General features: G+C 43.9%; 1 protein-coding gene across 8 annotated transcripts in view; it reads right to left on the bottom strand.

Annotated features, from left to right (window-relative positions):
- The window catches only part of PRKN (parkin RBR E3 ubiquitin protein ligase), a 1,325,586-nt gene that overhangs the window by 48,460 nt on the left and 1,254,379 nt on the right, over positions 1-22,747 (bottom strand). For 7 of the 8 annotated variants that reach the window (XM_059940863.1, XM_059940859.1, XM_059940858.1 and 4 more), the window contains one exon: positions 12,305-12,388. The exons of the other annotated variant lie outside the window; for it this stretch is intronic. In XM_059940863.1, coding sequence (XP_059796846.1) covers positions 12,305-12,388 — 84 coding nt within the window. The remainder of the gene's footprint in view (positions 1-12,304; positions 12,389-22,747) is intronic. 8 annotated transcript variants of the gene reach the window in all.

Raw genomic sequence — 22,747 nt, 5'->3', positions numbered from 1 at the left:
GACCATAGTGCACACTGGTCCTGTCACATATCATATCACCCAGAAGCTGCTGATCTGAACTAGTGATCGGCCTGCCTTTCAAGATGCTGCTGGAGCTCCTACATCTCCAGCAGTAAGTGGAGATGAGGTGCTATTCTTTTATTTTTATATTTTAAAATTTTATTATTATTATTTTTTAACATTATTGGAGTATAATTGCTTTACAATGGTGTCTTAGTTTCCGCTGTATAACAAAGTGAATCAGCTATATGTATACATATATCCCCATATCTTCTCCCTCTTGCGTCTCCCTCCCACCCTGAGGTGCTATTCTTCAAGATGAGATTTACACTCTAAATAAAAAACCACAGTGCGATACCGTGTCTCCAATAGGTAGAATGTTTGAGGAATCAAGGGGTGGGAGTAGGAATGTAAGCCCCACTTATTGTTACTCTCAGTGACCCACCTGGGAATCTGTGCTCTACCTGGGCAACTTGGAGCCTTACAGATACAAAGGCTCTGGTTTCCACAGGGAAAATGCTTCTACCAGGGAACACACCAAGAATTCTATTAAACTTCAAGCTACAGCTGCCATTTAGTCACCTTATGTGTTTACCCAGAGACTGGCAGGCAAGGAAAGGAGTCACCTTTCTGGCAGGGATAAGTGACCATTAGGAAAAGGTAGGGCTGCAGCTATGGAACGGAGAGAGGAGGAACACGGTTGGCACCCCGGCGATTCACTGTGGCATCCCTTGGAGCTCTCCTGCCCAATCTGGAGAGCAAATGGTCACGCTCAGTAGTCATGGCTTTAGAAAGGCAGGTAACCAGGGGTTTGGGCCCGTCAGGGGTAACCTAGAGGTGCTTGGCTGAGGGTGAGGGCGAAACAGTCACAACCCGCAGACCAACTGCAGTGGTGTGAGCTGGAGTTCACCCTGCTTACCTCCCTCCTGTACACCTCCCTGGTCTCTTCCTCTTTCTCTCAGCAGTGCAAGGGCGGAATGTAGTGAGTACTGTGAAACTGGCCGGAGCAACCATTTCCCCGGCCGCTGGGTATGTTGGCAACAGACGGCTCTCTGCCAAGTCTCTATCCAGGAACTGCCCTCAGCTGAAGCAAGCGGCTTCTTCCCCCCAAGGTCCTGCTCCCTCCTGGGTCGGGGGAGCTCACAGCCGAAGACTGGTCTATGTGAGGGGGTGTAAACTCCTGCCCTCCTGCCCCCCTTGATGCAGAGCAAATCTGAAGGACCATCCGAGCCCCAGAGCTCCTTACAGGACTGGCTGAGGCCCCTGCTGCAGGTGTCCCGCAGCTCACCCGCTCCCTTTGCCTTCGCCCTGCACGTGCTATTCCCCAAAGTGCCCTCCCGCACCTGCACTCAAACCTCAAGGGTCTCAGAGTTTGCTTCCTAAAAACACGACCTATTACGATTCCCCCCCCCCTGTTTTTCCTATTACAGCTGGTGATCTTTCAAAAACATCAATCTGATGATGTCAATCTCATTAAAATCCTTTAAGGCCTTCTCACTGCCCTTAACTCTAACCTCCGTAACCTGACCCATAAGACTTTATTTGCTGACCGCTGCCTACTATGGCCGCTGCCACCAACACTTACCCAACAGTCATACCGAGCTTCCCTCGTTTCTCTGAGTATGCCGTTCTCTTTCATCTCTAGAACTCTGCATATCTTGTCCCTCTGCCTAAAGCGCCCTCCGTGCCATCCTTGCCTGGATAGTCCATTTTTTAGGCGTTAGGTTTCATTTCTTCCTGTGAACAGTTCTGTAAATCTCTTAGAAGCCTGGATGTCATAGCTTCCTGAACGTCCCCTTTTGTGGCTGTTGGCACGTAAATATTTTAATTACTTGTTGTTTTTCAATGTCACTAGATTATAAACCTCATGAGATCAGAGGCTGGTCTATGTTTAATGTTGTATCAAAAATACCGAGTGCTGTGCATGGTGCATAGTAGGTACTTTATAAATGTTTACTGAATCTCTCTATTTTCCTTCTTTTAATTGATTATAAGGAATTCAGACTTAGCTGAAATAAGGTTCAAAGTCATGGAACACAGAGTCTGCAGACACAATTCCACCTATGGATAGATGTTTAAATTTTTTTTAAGTTAGTTCTTGACCTTTAAAAATAAGGATATTTGGGGCTTCCCTGGTGGCGCAGTGGTTGAGAATCTGCCTGCCAATGCAGGGAACGCGGGTTCGAGCCCTGGTCTGGGAAGATCCCACATGCCGCGGAGCAACTGGGCGCGTGAGCCACAACTACTGAGCCTGCGCGTCTGGAGCCTGTGCTCCCCAACAAGAGAGGCCGCGATAGTGAGAGGCCCGCGCACCGCGATGAAGAGTGGCCCCCACTTGCTGCAACTGGAGAAAGTCCTCGCACAGAAACGAAGACCCAACACAGCCATAAATAAATAAATAAATAAATAAATAAAAAATTTAAAAAAAAAAGGATATTTAACATAAACACATGGATTTCAAGCTACTCAAACCTTAAAAAATCAGTTGGGGAGATCTGGTGACATGGGTCCCTCATCTCTGCCTGGTAACAACTGACCTGAGTGACACAGCCGTGTGGCATTGACAAGCTATGCACACCCTGGCCTGGCACAGACTACATCACGGTCTGTGTGTAACTGTTCTTGCAGGCTAGTGTTTTGATGTGCTTTTCTGCTGTTGTTCTGTTTGTTGAAATAGGAAAGTTAGACGAAAAGTGTACTCTATCTTTATACTCAAAACATTGAGAGGCCTGTGAGTTTAATCCAGCCTACTTGGCTTGTTTATATTACTAGGCTGGTGCCTGTTAGCATTTAAGTTTGCCACCCTGGGACAGCCAGCATTAACCTGCATATCTCCCTTTTTCAAAATGCAGAGTGACAGCAGTAAGCACTACTGATCTGGTGATGATCAACTCTATGACTCCTGCAGGTCACTCTCCCTCCTCCTACCTTGCCTGTCATCTACATCTATTGCAAAAAGTTGTAATGAGGCTCAAAATGTGATGGTGTATTTGAAAGTGCTTTGTAAACAAGTACTACACAAGGGTAAATTATTATTATCTTTCCCTGGGCAAAATGGTGGTTTTATTCTTCTAATTTAGGAGGCCGAAGGAGGGAACAGTGGTTTATTGTGGGAGTCTTATTTTCTCTTATGAATCAAAAGATTACCGATACAGGGACTTCCCTGGTGGCGCAGTGGTTAAGAATCTGCCTGCCAATGCAAGGGACACGGGTTCGACCCCTGGTCCAGGAAGATCCCACATGCCGAGGAGCTACTAAGTACACAAGCCACAACTATTGAGCCCATGTGCCATAACTACTGAAGCCTGTTCACCTAGACTAGAGCCCGTGCTCCGCAACAAGAGAAGCCACCGCAATGAAGAGCAGCCCCCTCTAAGCCCTGGGGGGATAGCCACAGTGAGTGCTTGTGCATCTGTTAAGAATTGCTTCTTTGTTTGCTATAGTCTCATGGGTCTCATGGACACAAGCCCTGTTGGTTTTCAGAGCTAGCTGTTTTGGGAGCCAGGCCCTCTGGTGGGAATCTTAACAGTTGGGGCCTTAGATGTGAGGTCCAAACCCTTTGCGCCTCTGGGAGAAGTTGAGAGTTGGGGTTCCTGTTTCAAGGTGGGTATTTTCTCCTTTGTCTGGTGTATAGGAGTCACTCAGCTAATCTCTGGATCCCTGTGACTGTATAGCGTATAGCCGTACAGGCATACCTCATTTTATTGTGCTTCCCTTTGTTGCACTTCACAGATATTGTGCTTTTTACAGATTGAAGGTTTGTGGCAACTGTGCCTCAAGCAAGTCTATCAGCGCCACTTTCCCAATAGCATTTGCTCACTTCGTGTCTTTGTGTCACATTTTGGTAATTCTCACAATATTTCAAACTTTTCCATCATTAGTGTATTTGTCATGGTGATCTGTGATCAGTGACCTTTGATGTTACCATTGTAACTTTTCTGAGGCCCCATGAACCGTGCCGACATAAGACTCCCAACTTAAGCGATAAATGTTGTGTGTGCTGAGTGCTCCACAGACCGGGCATTCCCCTGTCTCCCTCCCCCTCTCCTCGGGCCTCCTTATTCCCTGAGACACAACAATATTGAAATTAGGCCAACTAATAACCCTACAGTGTCCTCTAAGCGTTCACACGAAAGGAAGTGTTGTAAGTCTCTCGCTCTAAATCAAAAGCTAGAAGTGATTAAGCTTAGTGAGGAAGGCATGTCCAAGGCCTAGACAGGCCGAAAGCCAGGCCTCTTGCACCAAACATTTAGTCAAGCTGTGAACGCAAAGGAAAAGTTCTTGAAGGAAATTTAAAGTGCTACTCCAGTGGACACATGAATGATAAGAAAGTGACCCTGAGAAAACCATAATTCAAAAAGAGTCATGTACCAAAATGTTCATTGCAGCTCTATTTACAATAGCCAGGACATGGAAGCAACCTAAGTGTCCATCATCGGATGAATGGATAAAGAAGATGTGGCACATATATACAATGGAATATTACTCAGCCATAAAAAGAAATGAAATGGAGGTATTTGTAATGAGGTGGATGGAGTTAGAGTCTGTCATACAGAGTGAAGTAAGTCAGAAAGAGAAAAACAAATACTGTATGCTAACACATATATATGGACTCTAAGGAAAAAAAACAAAACAAAAAGGTCATGAAGAACCTAGTGGCAAGATGGGAATAAAGACACAGACCTACTAAAGAATGGACTTGAGGATATGGGGAGTGGGAGGGGTGAGATGTGACAGGGTGAGAGAGTGTCATGGACATATGTACACTACCAAATGTAAAATAGCTAGCTAGTGGGAAGCAGCCGCATAGCACAGGGAGATCAGCTCGGTGCTTTGTGACCACCTAGAGGGGTGGGATGGGGAGGGTGGGAGGGAGGGAGATGCAAGAGGGAAGAGATATGGGAACATATGTATATGTATAACTGATTCACTTTGTTATAAAGCAGAAACTAACACACCATTGTAAAGCAATTATACTTCAATAAAGATGTTTAAAAAAAAAAGAAAGTGAAATAGCCTTATTGCTGATATGAAGAAAGTTTGATTGGTCTGGATAGAAGATCAAATCAGCCACAACATTCCCTTAAACCAAAGCCTAATCCAGAGAAAGGCTCTTGACTCTCTTCAATTCTATGAAGGCTGAGAGAGGTGAGGAAGCTGCAGAAGAAATGTTTGAAGCTGGCAGAAGTTGGCTCATGAGGTTTAAGGAAAGAAGCCGTCTCCATAACATCAAAGTACAAGGTGAAGCAGCAAGTGCTGATGTAGAAGCTGCAGCAAGTTATCGAGAAGATCCAGCTGAGATAATTCATGGTACACTAAACAACAGATGAAATAGTCTTATCGTGGAAGAAGATGCCATCTAGGACTTTCACAGTTAGAAGTCAATGCCTGTCTTCAAAGTGTCAAAGGACAGGCTGACTTTCTTGTTAGGGGCGAATGCAGCTGGTGACTTTAAGTTGAATCTAATGCTTATTTACTGTTCCCCAAATCCTGGGACCCTTAAGAATTATGCTCAGTCTACTCTGCCTGTGCTCTGGAAACAGAACGACAAAGCCCGGATGACAGCACATCTGTTTACAACATAGTTTACTGAATATTTTAAGCCCATAGTTGAGACCTACTGCTCGGAAAAAAAGGCTCCTTTCAAGATATTACTGCTCACTGACAATGCACCTGGTCACCCAAGAGCTCTGATGAAGTACAATGAGATTCACGTTGTTTTCATGCCTGCTGACACAACGTCCATCTTGCAGTCCATGGATCAAGGAGTCATTTTGACTTTCAAGTCTTATTATTTAAGAAATACATTTCATAAGGCTATACCTGCCATAGATAGTGATTCCTCTGATGGATCTCGGCAAAGTAAATTGAAGACCTCTGGAAAGGATTCACCATTTTAGATGCCATGAAGAACATTCATGATTCATTGGAAGAGGTCAAAATATCAACATTAACAGGAGTGTGATTCCAACACTCATGGGTGACTTTGAGGGGTTCAAGACTTCAGTGAAGAAAATAACTGCAGATGTGGTGGAAATAGCAAGAGAACTAGAATTAGAAGTGGAGCCTGAAGATGTGACTGAATTGCTACAGTCTCATGATAACACTTTATGGATAAAAAGTTGCTTCTTATGGATGAGCAAATAAAGTTGTTTCTTTTCTTTTTTTTGGCCCTGCGGCTTGCAGGATCTTTGTTCCCTGGCCGGCAGTGAAAGTGCCGAGTCCTAACCACTGGACCACCAGGGAGTTCCCATAAAGTTGTTTCTTGAGGTGGAATTTACTCCTGGGGAAGAAGCTGTGAAGATGGTTGAAGTGACAACAAATGATTTAGATTATTACCTAAACTGATTTGATAAAGCAGTGGCAGGATTTGAGAAGATTGAGTCCAATTTTGAAAGCAGTTCTACTGTGGGTAAAATGCTACAGAGAACTTGTTCATGAAAGGAAGAGTCAATCGATGTGGCAGACTTCACTGCTGTCTCATTTTAAGAAATTTCCACGGCCACCCCAGCCTTCAACAATCACCACCCTGATCAGCCAGCAGCCGTCCACACGGAGGCAAGACCCTCCACCAGCAAAAAGATTATGACTCACTGAAGCCTCAGATAATGGCTAGCATTTTTTAGAAATGAAGTATTTTTAAATTAAGGTACGTATTTTTTGGACATAATGCTATTGCCCACTTAAGAGAATACAATAGAGTGTATACCTAACTTTTTAATTTTTTTTTAACATCTTTATTGGAGTATAATTGCTTTACAATGGTGTGTTAGTTTCTGCTTTATAACAAAGTGAATCAGTTATACGTATACATATGTTCCCATATCTCTTCCCTCTTGCATCTCCCTCCCTCCCACCCTCCCTATCCCACCCCTCTAGGTGGTCACAAAGCACAGAGCTGATCTCCCTGTGCTATGTGGCTGCTTCCCACTAGCGATCTATTATATGCACTGGGAAACCAAAAACTTCGTGTGACTCACTTTATTGTGACATTTGCTTTGTTGTGATAGTCTGGAACTGAACCTGCAATATCTCTGAGGTGTGCCTGCACATTTTGTGTGTCCGTGGGAGGAGGGGAGCTCAGGGGCCTCCCATGTCACCATCTTGATCTACTCCTCCCCACCCATTCCTGTAGCGTGCTTTCCCAGCCTCACGGTGAGGACGGATATACGGCGAGGAAAGAGGGAGTTGTCATTCGTTCACTAACATTTAATGAGTACCTCCTACATGCTAGGCACTGGGGGTTATAAAGACAAAACAGGTACAAACCTTGCACTAAGAAAGTTCAGAATTTTAGTGAAGATACAGGGAAACAACATTTCAATGTGAAGAATGTACAGCAGAGGTATGTGGAGTAGTCCGAGAGCTTGGAGGAAGTAGTGGGGTGGGCAGATGGCCTCATGGAGGAGCTATCTTACGATCTGGGTCTTGGAGGTTGAGCAGGAGCCGGGCAGGCAGGGGTGGCATACGCCCGTTAGACATTGTGGATTTATTCATCAGAGACAGCAGTCACTGTTCCCGAACTACTTTGATCAGGTACAGCCAATGAAAATAATTTCCTTTGTGGTTTTGGACAACACCATGAAAACTCTGGAGGTCTCTATTGCCTTCTTGTTGAATAGGAGGAGTAATGTCAACTACTTAGAAGCCCTGGGAGAATGAATCAATTTATGTGGTTTACAAGAGCAAGTGTTTACTTATTAGAAAGCCTCCGGGGGGAATACATGGCGGAGAACAACCCGGCTCCAGCAAGAAGAAGCAAATGGGGCTGGACTCTCATTAGCCCGTGATGGATTGATCTTCTGTCACTGATTCCCCAAACCCCCAGCAGTTTCAACTGCAAGCTTGTTCAATATTTTAAAACCAATTTAAAACCAATTTTTGAGTTTGCTTTAAAAAAAAAAAGTTGCATTAATCAAAAAATACATTAAGATTAGGGTCAAGCAGCTTAACTGATGGGAAAATCCTGATTGGGCCCCGGGAGACATGGGCTTGCCTGGCTGGATAATGTCAGAAACCGCTCAGCTTTAGAGCGAGAACAGTGGAGAGTAGCCACAGACGGCTAAAAGGAAAAACCTTACAAATGAATTGAATTGAAAGGAAATTTGAAGAAGGCTAATGCGGGCATTCTGTTGTATTAGCAAAATTCAGACACGAGGACGCACCTGAAGCCTTCCGTTCCAGGAAGGGAGGCTGCGATTAGATTTTTATTGTTAGGTGTGTGGAGTGCCATCCTTTCAAAGATTTCAGTTAAGTGGGATTGCAGAGGTCATCCATTTGGAGATCACTGCCGTTTGGGAGAAATGTAGGGAACAGAAAATAAACTGGCTCTATGAAAATAAAAACCCTTCATTCTCTTGCCAAATGGAATTGGCTCTTTCAGTCTGATGAAATAGCTTGTTGGGTTCATCCTTCTCCGTGTCCAAGAGTAGCTCTGGTTGAAATGAGGAAACCGGAGACGTGGTAAACCAGTCCATAGAGGATATACTGGTTATTCTGTGTTCTTTTCTCTCCTCTGCTCTGTGTGTGGAAGGCTGAATCCGATGGGCTGTGTCCCTTGGGTCCCTTATGGCTGGCTTTCAGTTGGGTGTGGCCAATGGGAGACATTTGCAAGAGACCAGAGGGTGAGCGGGAGAAGTCAAGGTGTTGGTCCTCACCCCCCTCCGGCTTTGGGTCCACTTTTGGCAACGCTGGACTTTCCACAATTACACCTCCTGTCAGAGCTCCTCCACGGTTCCAGCTCTTGAGCTTGGTCCCCATGTTACGCCATTTCCTCCTCTTGTCCCTTCAGGCCTGGCGCAGTCATGGTTCCCCCCATGCTGGACTCCAAGGCCCTCCACATCGACTTTGGTTCTTGTGACCCTTGCCCACCACTGTAGGTCATCCACGACCCCTCAGTTACAGTCTCTTCATGTGCCCATCTGAGGAGGACCCTGAATGGATGAGAGACTTAGGAAAAAATGGCAGCAAAACCCCCAAATACTAGTTGCCTTCTGTTCTCAGGCAATAGTGAACCAGCAGACTTTTCCAGTTTGGTGGGTCCATTCGCTTTGTTTTCAAATAAGAGAACTATAAGGCTGGTCCAGTTATCCGAGCTCTAGGCCGGAAGGAGGCTCATTTCAGAGAGGTCTTGTTGCAGGGCCGTCTCTTCCTGAATTCTCTCTTGGATAACCCTGTCTTGAATTAAAGATTCCTCCTCTGAATTCATATCATATTGTTTGTGCAAGCCTTGTGGCATCTAATAAAGTAACATAAACTCCATGAGAGCAGGGACTTAATCCCCAGAGCCTAGAAAAAAGCCTAACCCACTACAGGTGTTTAATACTATTGAATGAATTAAATAATGTCTTTTTCTTTATAGATGCCATTGTGGAAAGGGAATGTTGCCTGTCATTCCAGCAAACAACAAATGTTGCCCAAAATCAAGCCATTGGCCACTGCAGCTGCCCACACAGTAGACCTTGAGGGGAATTCAGGATGCAGAAAATCAGGAAACGTTCTGTGCTCTGGATACTGGCCCTAGGTAGTTAAGATGCATATCGAAGGAATAATTTCAGAGCCCAGACTCTTGTAGCTTCCCATACATAGAAAAGCCCTAAAATCATTAACTTGAGAGGTCTGCTTTGTTTGATTAGCAGTAATCTTTTGACGTTTGACTACATGTTTTTTTTTTGTTGTTGTTTGTTTGTTTTCAGCACAAACTCCTATATATCCTGGCTCCTCCGTTACCTCTTCAGAGCTGAGAGGCTGTCTCCCGGCTAGAGTCCTCAGTAAGGTCCTCAAATAAACTTAACTCACAACTTTTAGGTTGTGTGTTTTTCTTCAGTCAACACCACCATCACTTAACAAACATCCATTAAATGTCTATGCACCAGATACTGTCTTGAGCCTGGGGATGTAGGGGTGGACGGAACACAGGGTAGCTGAAGAGAATCTTGCCTCTGTACCTTTGTCCATTCAGTGCCCTCTGCTGGAATGTTCACTGTCATCCCTAGACCACTGTTCTCTTGACAAACTCTGACCCACCCTCCATGACTCCTAGAGAAACACTGTACAAAGCTATATTCACTAAACTTTGCTTTAGCATATTATGATCATTATCTATTTTCCTGTAAGTCTCCCCTGTGGCTCCCCTATAAGCCTCTGAAGATAAATGTACTTATCTACATTTCTTCAGAGAGTCAAGCAGGATGTCTGGCCAGTAGAAATGCTCGATTAACACCTGCTGATTGATGGTGTGTGCAGACACAGGCCCCTTGATACTGGTCATCTGTACTCAAGGCCAGCTCTAACTTTCTTTCTCCCATATTTCTGAGTTTCTTTTCTTTTTAAAATTTGGGCTACCTTAATCATTAACACCAAGGTTGGTTAGTTCCTCCTGAAAGAAGAATGAAGGGGATTATTGAGTGGGTCAGGCGCTGGACAGCTTTAGGTTAAGCAACGCTCTTCTTCACCTTACTGCTACTGTGTTCAGGTAAATAGATGTTAGGGTACCCCTTCTTGGAAGGCTTTGTCCAGGTCTGTTGTCATATGAACATATGCGTGTAAACTGCTGGATCACACCCATCTCCCACAGTAGCAGCCTTTGTTCTGGTCTAACCCTTCTGGCCCTGAGGCAAGGGGGCGGGTCTCAGGGTCATTATTATTCCTGACATCAGGACCCAGTGAGCTTGCATTTGAGTGCCCAGAGCTAAAAGAAGTCAACAGGAAGAGCGTGTGCCATAGAAATGCAGTTCAGCCCTAAATCTCTCAATGCTCAGGGTCAGCATTTTAGGAGCAGCTGAGAAGACCTGAATTCACTCATTATGTTTCTTTAGTTATGCTAATACTGAGTAAATACATCCACAGAATACCTTATAGGGATTCACTTCTTTATGCTCTCATTTTAGAGCATTCCGCGATACTTAAAATTCTCAACTGTGAAATTAAAATGTTCTGGAACTTCTATGTCTATTTATGGGGTTCCTGTCAATAAAATGACTAAAGGATTTATCTGGGTAGATTTGGTGTTTATACCCTTGTTAACATCTCTATCAGGAGAAAAATAATGAGCAAATTCATCAACTGTGTTGAAGTTTTTACTCCTTTCCCCTAAGGTTCGGTTGATCATAATTAATAAATAAAAGAAAATATATTTGCATTTCCCTAAGCCTGATATAGCACTTCAGAGAGTAAGGCTCAGTAAACATGTTCTTTACCTAATCAAGACTGAAATACAGTTTAGCATAGTCTATGATATTGTAAGCAGCTCTTTGCAGGAAACCACCCTTAGCAGGAAACCCCTTTTCTTGTCAATTTAGCAAAGCTACATTGTAACTAACTTTTAAACCAGGCGCCTCCCAAGCTCTACTCATCTCTGGCCCTAGCACACCTATCACATCTTTTGATCACACAATACCTTGCCTAACCTGTTGGTTCTTTCCATGGATCAAAGAAGCAGAAATGGAGAATAAGTAACCGATGACCCGATCTCTTTCCTAGCTTCCCTTTCAGTAATCTCTTGAACAAACTCTGTGAACAGACTGTGTGAACAAGATAGCATCCAAAGAAAGACCACAAGACGTCAACAAGCCTGCATGCAGTGGGGGGCATGGCGACGACTCTAAACCCCCATCTCAATGATTCGCTGAGATTACTTCCCTTTTTCCCTTTAAAAACTTTCATGGCCAAGCAGACTCTTCAGAGATGGTTTTTTGGGGACACTGAGTCTACCATCTCCCCAGACTGCCGGCTTTCTGATTAAAAGCAATTTTCCTTTCTACCAACAACTGCCTCTTGGGTATTGATTTTCCAGCCAGTGAGCAGCCGGACCTGAGTTCGGTAACAATGTTGCTAAAAAAACAATGACATCCTTGCATCATATAATACTGCAATACTTCTACCACTTCATTCATGGAGATAGTTTTCACCAAAGATTTTAAACAAAGGCACTTTTGAAAAAAAATAATGTGAGGCTAGTATTGATTTCCCTGATTGAGAGGTTGTTAAATGGTTTTCTCTCTTTTCTAAAGACTCCTATGATCATGCTAAGATACCTTATCCCTAATCCACTTACCTCTGGGGTAAAACGCTCATGGAAGTACCAGCACACCACACATGGCCACTGGGAAGTCTACAGCTCGCCCGGAGGAAGGAAGTGGTTCTGGAGGGACCGATGGCCGGGAGGCCAGAACCCCATCACCACGGCTGTAGGCTACTAAGCTGGCCCTTATTTTTTCAGATTGGAATCTTCGATGGTCTCCAGGAAACAGCTCCCATCCCCATAGCCTGAGCCCTGCTTTGAGGAAGGAAGAGGGCACTCTACCTGAGTAACTGTTCCTGAGGCTTCAAACAGGGCACTGCATTCACCTTCATGGTACGGTTCCTTACAGTCCCGGCAAAAGACGAACTGCAGGAGAACACATGCAGGTTAGAGAGGGGCTTGCTGGCTGCATTTGGTCACAACATGTTTTTCTTTTCCAAGCTCATTCTACCCCTGCCTCTGACTTGGGTGATGGTTTGTGTGCCAAATTACTTTTTGCAGAGAGAAATAAAGTCATATTTTGATGGAACCGTTCACTCGTTACTAAAGAATGTTCTGAGCACTGCAGCAGGGTTTCAAAAATGAATGAGTCACATTTCCTCTCTTCAAGATGTTTCTAGCCTAGCGGAAGAGACAGTAACGCAAAGAAATACCTGTAGTAAAGTGTTATTAGTGTTAGAATGTGAGGAAAACAATTTCATTCAAGAATTTCACATCTAATATTTGTTTACGTACAGAGAGGATTTATATATCCATGTTAATGGACTCATTTTTGTATTGAAAGCCTATTGCGGAAAGAAGAAATGGGCTGTCGTGGGTTGAAATTTGTGCCCTACAGATTCATATGTGGAAACCTTAACCCCCGGTACCTCAGAATGTGACTGTATTTGGAGACAAGGCCTTTAAAGAGGTAAGTAAGGTAAAATGAGGTCATTAGGGTGGGCCTAGTGCAATACGACTGGTGTCCTTATAGGAGGAGATTAGGACACAGACACATAGGGGCTGAGAGACGACCGTGTGCCGACATGGGAGAAGGTGACCGACTTCAAGCCAAGGAAAGAGGCCTCAGAAGAAACAAACCCTGCTGCCCCCTTGTTCTCGGACTCTCAGACTCCACAACTGTGAGAAAATAAGTTCCTGCTGTTTAAGCCCCTGGCAGCCCCAGGAAGCTAATGCAGGGGCTGAAGCAAAGCTTCTCACCCAGTGGCCACGCTCCCTTCAGCATTCACAGCTCCTTTCCACATTCACAGCTCCTTTCGGGTTGGAAGGGACCCAGGAGCCAATGGTCCTCCACCCTTCATCTGACAGAGGAGGAAGCTGGAGAAGTGAATGCTGGAAAAGGAAGTTATCCTACGACCACCTGGAATCACCGGGCCCCTTCGGAACGCACTTTCCAACCCCCAGCCCTGCTCTGGAGGTGCTGCGGTGGCTGAGGGCGTGGGCTCTTCAGTGTGACACACTGGATTGGAGTCACCATCCCATCAGGTGACGACCAAGACACCTTGGGACAGCTGCCTTGGCATCTGTGCCCCAGTCTCCTCCTTTGAAAAACCAGGGTAACAATGATACCTATCCTACATGACCATCATGAGAGGTGGGGGGGGTAACACATCCCAAGCGGCTGTAAGCAGGCCTGGCACACAATACGTTCGAAGCGTTAAGGAGATGCCAGCGAGGCACTGTTCTTCCCCTACTTTACTTCACGGCTGGAGAAGGAGATGCTCCACTAGAAAACTGGTTCCCTTCAACGACCGTTTATTTTACTCGTTGGGGAGTAACATCTCTCACAGCAGAAGCTGTATTCGGAGAGGATGTTCTAGCAGAGAAGTGAGCGTGGTCAACAAGTACGGCGCGGGGGTGATGGTGGTGGTTTTAGAGAACAAGCCCAGCGTGATCCGATACTCCTCCCATTGAGAGGTGGGCTCTAGATCGCTTCTGCTTAAATCTGGATGTATTGACTGCTTGACCAGTGTTACATGGTAGAAGCGCTGGTATGTCACTTTTGGGGGCCCAGGCCTTAAGAAACTGGCAGCTTCCACTCTCTGTCTCTTGGGACATTTGCTCTTGAAGTCCAGCCACCCATGGAGAGGCCCACGTGGAGAGCAACTGAGGCCCCCAGCCAACGGCCAGCACCAACTTGCCGGCCACGTGTCTGAGCCATGGTTCAAGTGGATCTTCCAGCCCCTGGATGAGCTGCCCCAGCTGACCCCACATGGAACAGAGACAAACTGTCTCCACCACAGAAACAGCTTCCCCTCTGTCCCCATGGTCAATTTCTTGTGTTAACAACTCATCTGAAGATCATTTTAATCTCAGGACATAACAAACAAGAAAGACAAGTATTTTATAAGGAAAAGGCCTCTCCTACAGCTATGTCACCATCTCTCTTCTCGCCAGCACTTTCAGAGTGTTATAGCTTTCTTATTTCTTCTCACAGCAAAGAGAATGAGCCCACGTTTTGTGGGATATAAACTTTCCTTAAAGGTTCATGTTGGTGGGAGAAGGGGTATGTGTCAGGATGTCATTACACAAATCACCAAGACCAGCAGGTTTTCATTTCTGACATTTTAATTTTCCCTGAACTGACAGCTAATCCAGTGAACGGTGAATGAATTGGATCCTTGAGTCCTTTCTTAAGGCCTTTTTTTTTCTTTAATGTATCTGCTCATCTTTGGGTTTGTCTCAGACCCATCACTCTGTTCTTATGTTGAAACACTGTGACCTGTATGGTTCAATCATTGAGAAGAGCTCACTGTGTGATTTCACCCCACTGCTTTTCATGGAAGCAAGTCTGATCTCTTGGCGTGACAGGGAAAATGTTTCACATCTTATTAGCTCGGGGATGAGATATAAAATCAGTTTCATGGTAGAGGAACACCATGGAGGTTGATCAGTTTGTCAGAATAAATAGGCCTTTCCTGACACAAAGACATTAAATTCCCTTTCATACCAGTACTACAAAGAATAGACTATATATATATATATATATATATAAATTAATTAAGAAAACCAGTAAAGAAAGAGCCTATGAAAATTAAACCCTCACCACTTCAGTATGGCAAAAGACAAGTGAAAGCTGAAAAAATGTGTTGGTGATAATTTAGCATTAATGCACTTGCTAATTTGCTCCTATTCAGAGAGTATAACTTAAATTTAGATACATTGTGCCATGGGTTTCCTAGTTAAATAAATCTGTCTCATACAAAATGAGGAAATATCTAGAAGGTCTGATTTGATCTAAAAAAAGTTCAGGGTTTTTTTTTTTGGGTTCAGCGTTGGCTTTTTTTTTTTAATAGATCTTTATTGGAGTATAATTGCTTCACAATACTGTGTTAGTTTTTGTTGTACACCAAAGTGAATCAGCCATATGCATACATATGTCCCCTTATCCCCTCCCTCTTGAGCCTCCCTCCCAACCTCCCTATCCCATGTCTCTAGGTCATTGCAAAGCGCCGAGCTGATCTCCCTGTGCTACGCTGCTGCTTCCCACTAGCTATCTATTTTACATTCGGAGGATGCGGGGTGGGAGGGGGAAGCTGGGGCAAAGTGAGAGTAGCATCGACATATATACATTACTGAAAGTTCAGGTTTTTACTTAAGTTATCCAGAACTCAAGACTGTCAACCAGGTGCTTGTACAAATGCTTAGGACTTCAGTTCTCAAACTGTGTACCAAGGAGCCCTGGGGTGTCACAACAAACTCACAGGGGTGGAGTGGGATCTTTTAAAGTTTTGAGGAAAAGCACAGTGATACTCAACATCTGTTGGACACTGTGAATTACTAACTCAAGGCTGTTCATGGTGTTAATGTAGATTGTGCTACCCTCCTTTTGATGACATCATGTTTTTGCAAAGCGGGATTTTTGGAGGTTACTGTGATAAAAAAGACAGCTGCCAGGTGAACATCTTTTTGGACCAGGAGATGTAGTTGTTTAAGAATGAAGTAAAAATATTTTTTTCTTTCAATTTATGTGAACTATTTTTTCAAATGACTATGAAGTTGTTAAGACATTAATTCTTACTATGTTATGTGGACCTAAATATTTAATAAACAGAACTGTTAGGCATTTCTTTTGGCTTAGAAGCACCAGGAAAAATTTACCAAGCCACTAGGGGCATGGTGAACAGAGGAAGTTTGGGGAACTCTGGCTTAGGCAGATACAAAACTCCTTGAGATAATGTTTTGGGTCTGTTTGCAAAAACTCCCAGGGGCACAGGTATTTCCAAGGAGCTTGAGGAGAAAACATCTGGCTCCAATATTTTCATATGCACTCTGACAACCTGCCTGTCTCCTTTCTGGGGCACATGATCTGGCTTTAACCAATAATGTAGAAGGCTGCAATCTCCCCAGGGGTTTATTAGTCATTAACTGTGGGCTCATATTTGCTGAGGCTCTTTTAGGATGCCTTGTGAGTAAATAAATACTAACCGAATGGAAGAGACTACCACACAGTTATATTGTATACTTTTCCTGGATTATTTTCTTTTGAGATAGATCTGACAAATGCTAATAATTTTTGCATGTTTTAAAAAAAGAATTTTTAAGGCCTTTTAAAAATCATAACAGTAATACATACTTATTCTATTGGTTCTCTAAACTCTATCTCCTTATTAGATATGATTAAAAAGCAATATCTATGGACTGTATTACCTTAGTGCCTGCGATGTTAATTTTATGTGCCAACTTGGCTAGACTATAGTCTATTCAACCAAACACTAATCAGGGTTTCTCAGTGAAGAGAGACAGTCCTAGATGATCTGGGTGGGATTGATTCAATTAGTTGAAAGGTTTTTAAGCGCAGAACTGAAGCCTCCTCAAGAAGAGGGTTCACCTGCGGACAACAGAGTTCCAGCCTGCCCTTCCTGGCAGCCTGCCTTGTGGATTTGGAACTTGCCTAGGTAGCCCCATAATCCCCATAATCACATAAGCCAATTCCTTGCAATCAATCTCTCTCTATAGATACAGATATATTAGACATAGAGATATTTATATATAAATATATACTAGATATCTACTATAGCTGTATCTATAGATATCTCTTTATATATCTATAGATCTATGGGGACAGCTGAGCATGCCTAGATAATCTATATTTATATTTATCTCCTACTGGTTCTGTCTCTCTGGTGAAACCTTGGTCGATACAGCTAAGCTCCTATAGAAATTTTACTAGGTCAGTTTATTTATACTAGGTCAGTTATTCTTTTGCAAAAGAACTGATATAAAAGACAACTTTTGAATTGTCTTTGTTATTTGAAAAATTGTAATTTAAATCTCCGCCCCCCTTTTTTGGGGGGCTGTGCTGCGTGGCTTGTGGGATCTTATTTCCCCAACCAGGGATCGAACCCGGGCCCCTGGCAATGAGAGCACAGAGTCCTAACAAGTGGACGGAGAACGAATTCCCTCCCCCTGTTTGTTTTTAATCCCGAGTACCCACAGGACGATGCATCTTAGAAGTCAACACCAGGAACAAGTTAATCACTCCCAATAGTGTGATGGCTTCCCTTTATCTGACAGTGAACCTGGTGATCCAATACATTTTTCTCTTTGGAGCAGCTGCCTGTGTGGATGGTGCCAAGCTTCTCACTTAACTGTAGTAATTAGCTCACCCTAGAGGCCTAAGATGAAGTATACAATTTTAAAACTATTCAATAAAGGATAAGTTCAATAAGACACTTTTTTTTCTCATAAGTAATAGCCAAACTATTCTTACCATTCAAGTCATATTTTTGCCTTGTGGTTAATATGTGTTGAGTATTTATTTTGGGTGAATAAAATCTTGGACTTGGACAACATATAAAAGAATAGCATATTGTAATTCATGAAATCATATAGTGATATTTATATTTTAAAAACTCAGATACAATTTAGTGTTTAAAAGTAAAGCCTTTAAAAAAAAAAAAAAAAAAGTAAAGCCTTTGAAGTCAGAGAGACCTGGACTCAGAGGCCCTTCTCTACCATTTATTATCTGTGTGATCCTAACATCTCTTTGCTTTAGTTTTCTGCATCTGTAGAGAAGAAGTAATAAGATAATTAATATTTAACCCAGTTTCTGGCACCTAGTAAATAGGAGAAATGGTTTTCTCATGGAGTTACGATGTTTTATAAGCAAAAAAATTCTATAGAAAAGTAAGGTGATAGTAAAGCACCTTGTTAACTAAAGCAATTCTCAATATACTAATAATTGCTGTTGTTCTGTGAAGGCCTGAGTGAAACTGAGGACCTCGTGGGAAGTGCCAAGCTTGTCAGCTCCCCATAACTGCAGTAGAGAAAGGGATACTGACCTCTTGTTCCTCCTGCTCGTGCCGTCACTGTCACTCCCCTTAGGAAATCCCACACTACCATACAGCTAAATGAACTGCCCATCACATTTATCACTCAGTATCATGTCAGTAGACAAGTCATTTGATTGATGTTTGAATTTGATTTCCCATACGCCCATAATGGAGACATTCAAAAGGATATGTGTGTATATCTTCTCTTCGGAAGCATAAAAAGGGGTGAAATGAACAGCCTCCAATGCATTCAGAACACGCAAGTGCTTGTTATCAGTAAAGGTGAGAGCCAGTCGGCACCTACAAGCGATGAACCTCAAGATAAGGGTCTGACCCTCAAAGGTGAATGATCTCTATGTGAAAGCCCAAAGTTCTTTGTGCTTGTTTTCTATCACGACAGCATCTATTATAAAAGCATTTTATTATGTGCCATTTATTTTTCTTCCACAGCTCTGAAGTTCTGTGTTAAAAGAACAGGAGAGAATCAAGTATCATCTCAGGACCCCTTACTGTATTCAAGGGAAACATCAAAACCATGACGCACACATTTGTACTTCTTTGGGAATAGATGAAATATTTTTCTTTTAGGTGTATGACTTTCCAGAAGATGGCAGCAGTGATATATGAGATTCAGCCCCAGTGCGTTAAAAATAGTATATCAAAAGAGGGAGGCTCCCCGTGGGGTGACTAGCCGTGGATATACGGAAAACTGGTTCTGACAAGACAGTGCCACAGAACGGAAATGGTGTTAGATTATAACGCGCTAAAACACAAATTCGAAAGGAAGAAAGTCAGGTTATTTCCTTTCAAGTACACAACATCTTAAAATCACAGAATCTCATGGTGGGAAGCAGTCTTAAACTGTGCCATGCTCTAAATGCAAACAGACTACGACAATCTTTTACATGCAATCTCCAAATGGCTAAACAGAAATAATTTCAAGGAAGCTGGATAGAGCTCAGTAGCTGAATTCTTTTGTATTTTTCAAATTCTGTACAAATCATCAAGGATGGTTACACAATGCCATCTATGTTCCCACAAAATACTGTGACCTCTACACTCCCTCCCTACCCGATCCCCTGAATTATTTTTGTTTTAGGTTTGCTACCGTGAAAAGCCCCTTACTCTCCTTGGTTTAATTTCCATTCATGGGAGCTCTTAAAATAACTCTGAAAATTCCCTTTTCCTACAGCATCATGATTTCAATCAAGTACAAGTATGTATCCACTCAGTCTTTTGGTTGTGCAGAGTCTTAATTTATACACTTACTGTGAGTATGATCTAATGGGAAACTTTATTACCATCTGTCTCAGAACCTATTAGAGAAGATGAGCTCATACAAGAGACCATATCTGCCAACCTACTTTCAACAGGGAAACTTAAATTAAGAGAGGCGCCTAATAAATACTCCGAACTGTGTGGGTGGTGCCCCTGGTGATGATACTCCTGGGAATTGAACTGTCCAATGTATAATCATAGACAAAAATATTTGAACTTATTTCCTACTTTAAAATATTTACAGTTTTTTCAAACTTAAAAATGCTTCTTGACCATTTATTTTTCCTTGCTCAAAAACAGCTTCATTGGGATACAATTCACATAGTCTGGGTTTTTAAAAATGGTTTATATATTTTTTGAGTGAATAATACATGCACACAGCACAAACTCAAAAGGTGCAAAAGGCAAATAGTGAAAAATAAGTCTCCCTTCCTCCTCAGTCAGCTTACAAAGCTTTCCAGAGACAATCACTGTCACCTGCATATATAGAAGCTATTTTGAGACTAAAAATGATATATAGAATATTGCTTTATGTAACGTGCTCTGCACCTTGCTTTTTCATTTAATACATTTACAGCCTGTCCTGTATCAGTGCCCTTTGAGCAACCCTGAACAGCCGAATTCTTCCTCAACAGCCTCACGATATTCAAGTTGATAGTTGTATCGGAATTCACTTAACCAGCCCCCTACGGATGAGCATTTAGGCCCTTTCCAATATTTTGCCATTATAAACAAAGCTGCGGGGAACGTCTTTCTCCATAGGTCATTTTGCACGTGTGAAAGGAAATCTGTAGGATGAATTTCTAGAAGTGAAATAGCTGGATCAAAGGGTGTGGGAAGTTTACAACTGGATTGCTTTCCGTGAGGTGTGTGAGGGATGACTTGCCCCTCCTCCCCCCCAGCGTGCTGCCACCAATCAGGGCCTTTGTCAAACCCAAACAAAACAAAAGGATCTCTAACTCACAGCACTTCGGCTAAGGCCTTCTTTATCCATGTTGGATTTCTGCAAAGACGTGTTCCTGGCCAGAGAAATAACTCCGAGTCACTTCTGAGTCCTGTCCAGACGGCTGAACCAGGGTCAAGAGGGGCCTGCAGCCGGCCCTCCATCATTTCCCTGCTCCCCCTGCCTGGGCTCTGAAACAAGGTGCTCGGAGCTTGTCTCCTCCTGGTTTGGACTGGCCTGAATTCATCCTGCTGGCGGGAAAAGGACTCGAAGTGAACTTTAGCTTCGGTGGCTTTAAACCCTGACAGCCAACAAGCTGGAGGTCCAGGTGAGGGAGAAGGAAACAGGAGACAAGGGGGCAGCAGGTTCAGCTGCCCGAGGCTGCGTCCTGGGCCTTAACTCTGAGCAGAGTAGACTCGGCACCACTGCCGCTGCCCTGCCAGGAGGACGGCAATGACAGCAGCGGGCAGGGCGCCTGGGGGAGTGTGACGGGTGTGACTGACGGCAGCGATCCTCTCTCCCCAAGCCTCCACACTTCCTGTCTCACTCTCTCTTGCTGTAACCGTTTTAAAGAAGGAGTCCCGTGGTGCTGTCCCCATCCCAGCCTCCACCTCCCCACCTCCCTCCCTCACTTCACCACTCCCCTTGTTTCCAAAGGCTAAAGTAGGATTTAGCTGCAAGCTGGGACTCTTGCAAGTATTTGATGATGATGTTCACACATCCGTGTTCCTCTCAACAAACTTCTTGGCGGGTAAATTTCTGCATCTAACTGAACACTCCCTTTAACATCTTACAAGGCCGGCTCAGTTTTGCTTTCCAGTCAGCATTTCCCAAACCTTATGGAGCATTTGGCTCCTTCCAGAAAAGGAGCACTGATCACAGAGTATCATATTCAACACCACTTTCAAATATTGCCATTCATTAGTGGACCCACTCAAATACTGCCATTCATTAGTGGACCCACTCAAATACTGCCATTCATTAGTGGACCCACTCAAATACTGCCATTCATTAGTGACCATGTTTGAATATGGCCATTCGTTAGTAAAACGCATAGCATATGTCTTCTATAATTTTTAACTGGTCTCTAATCCTTGTGACCTTATCATTTACAATCTGTAGAGAGGCACTAGGCTCTGTAAAAGCGATTACACTCTGCCAGTCAAAATGTGGAATTCAAGCCATATGGCAGTTTGAGCCCAATTTGTCCCACATGCCTGTGGGTATCCTTCTGCTTGCTAGCTCAGCAGGGGAGATGAATGCTTCCCTTGAACGCCTGGGCCCAACCCCAGGCAACTCCGGGCAGGGTCAGCTTTGGAAAGGGGCCAACAGTGTTGGTGGCACTGCCACTGGCACATCTTAGAGATGTTTGTCTTTGGAGGTTTTGCAGCTTGTCCAACCTTTACTATGTGTTAGGCAGTTTTATAGCTGCCTTGGGAGCACACCTGTTCCCGCCCCTCTCTCCATAGCCTCAGCCAAAAAAGGTCAGGGTATTTTTCTCTCCAGTACTGTCTCTTTCTTATATTCCTCTATGAAATGTTTGTCTCTCTATATGAAACTATTCTCACTTATCGCCTCTTCTAAATGAAGAGGATTTGAATCTTATTCATCCTTGTTTCCCCCAGATCCAGTGTCTGGAACATAGTAGGTGGTCACTGTCTGTTTGCCACATGCCAGGCGTCCAGTTCAAGGCGCTTACAACTCAGTAGGAGAGACGATGCTTATGGAGAACAGAAGAGCTGGAGGACAACAGCCCAGAGTCGTGTGCTGAAGTGTCCAAGGATGCAAGTCTGCAGGAACTCCCAGAGAAGAGCCCCGGGTGGGCTGGGGCTTGGCCGCAGTGGCATTTGCTTTTCTGCCCCTCGCATTTCATTCCCTCCTCAGGCAGTGGTTCTAACATCAGGCTAGTCCCTCACCTCTCTGCTAACAACTTGGAAAACTCCCTCCCCCGTTCCTGACCTCCCTCCTAAACTACCGGGCTGCCTGCTGCAGATTTCCATCTGGATAGGGTGCAGACACTTCAAATTCATGTCAACTCAAATCCCATGTGATTACTGTGGAAAAGAAGACTGGGATAAAAGAGCAGAAATTCAAAGAGTTAATTTGAGGGGTAAGGGTAGGGGACCCAGAAGGAGGGGCCCCTGCACACCTGTAGGACCACACCTGCCTGGGGCCGCCCCTCCTCCTTTCCTGCTCCCTTCACTCACAGAGCACGCAGTCACCCTTAAA

Source organism: Balaenoptera ricei, chromosome 12, assembly GCF_028023285.1.
Source record: "Balaenoptera ricei isolate mBalRic1 chromosome 12, mBalRic1.hap2, whole genome shotgun sequence".
NCBI classification, from domain to species: domain Eukaryota; kingdom Metazoa; phylum Chordata; class Mammalia; order Artiodactyla; family Balaenopteridae; genus Balaenoptera; species Balaenoptera ricei.
Note: the sequence above shows the minus strand (reverse complement) of the source record. Positions and strands in the feature narration are given on the sequence as shown.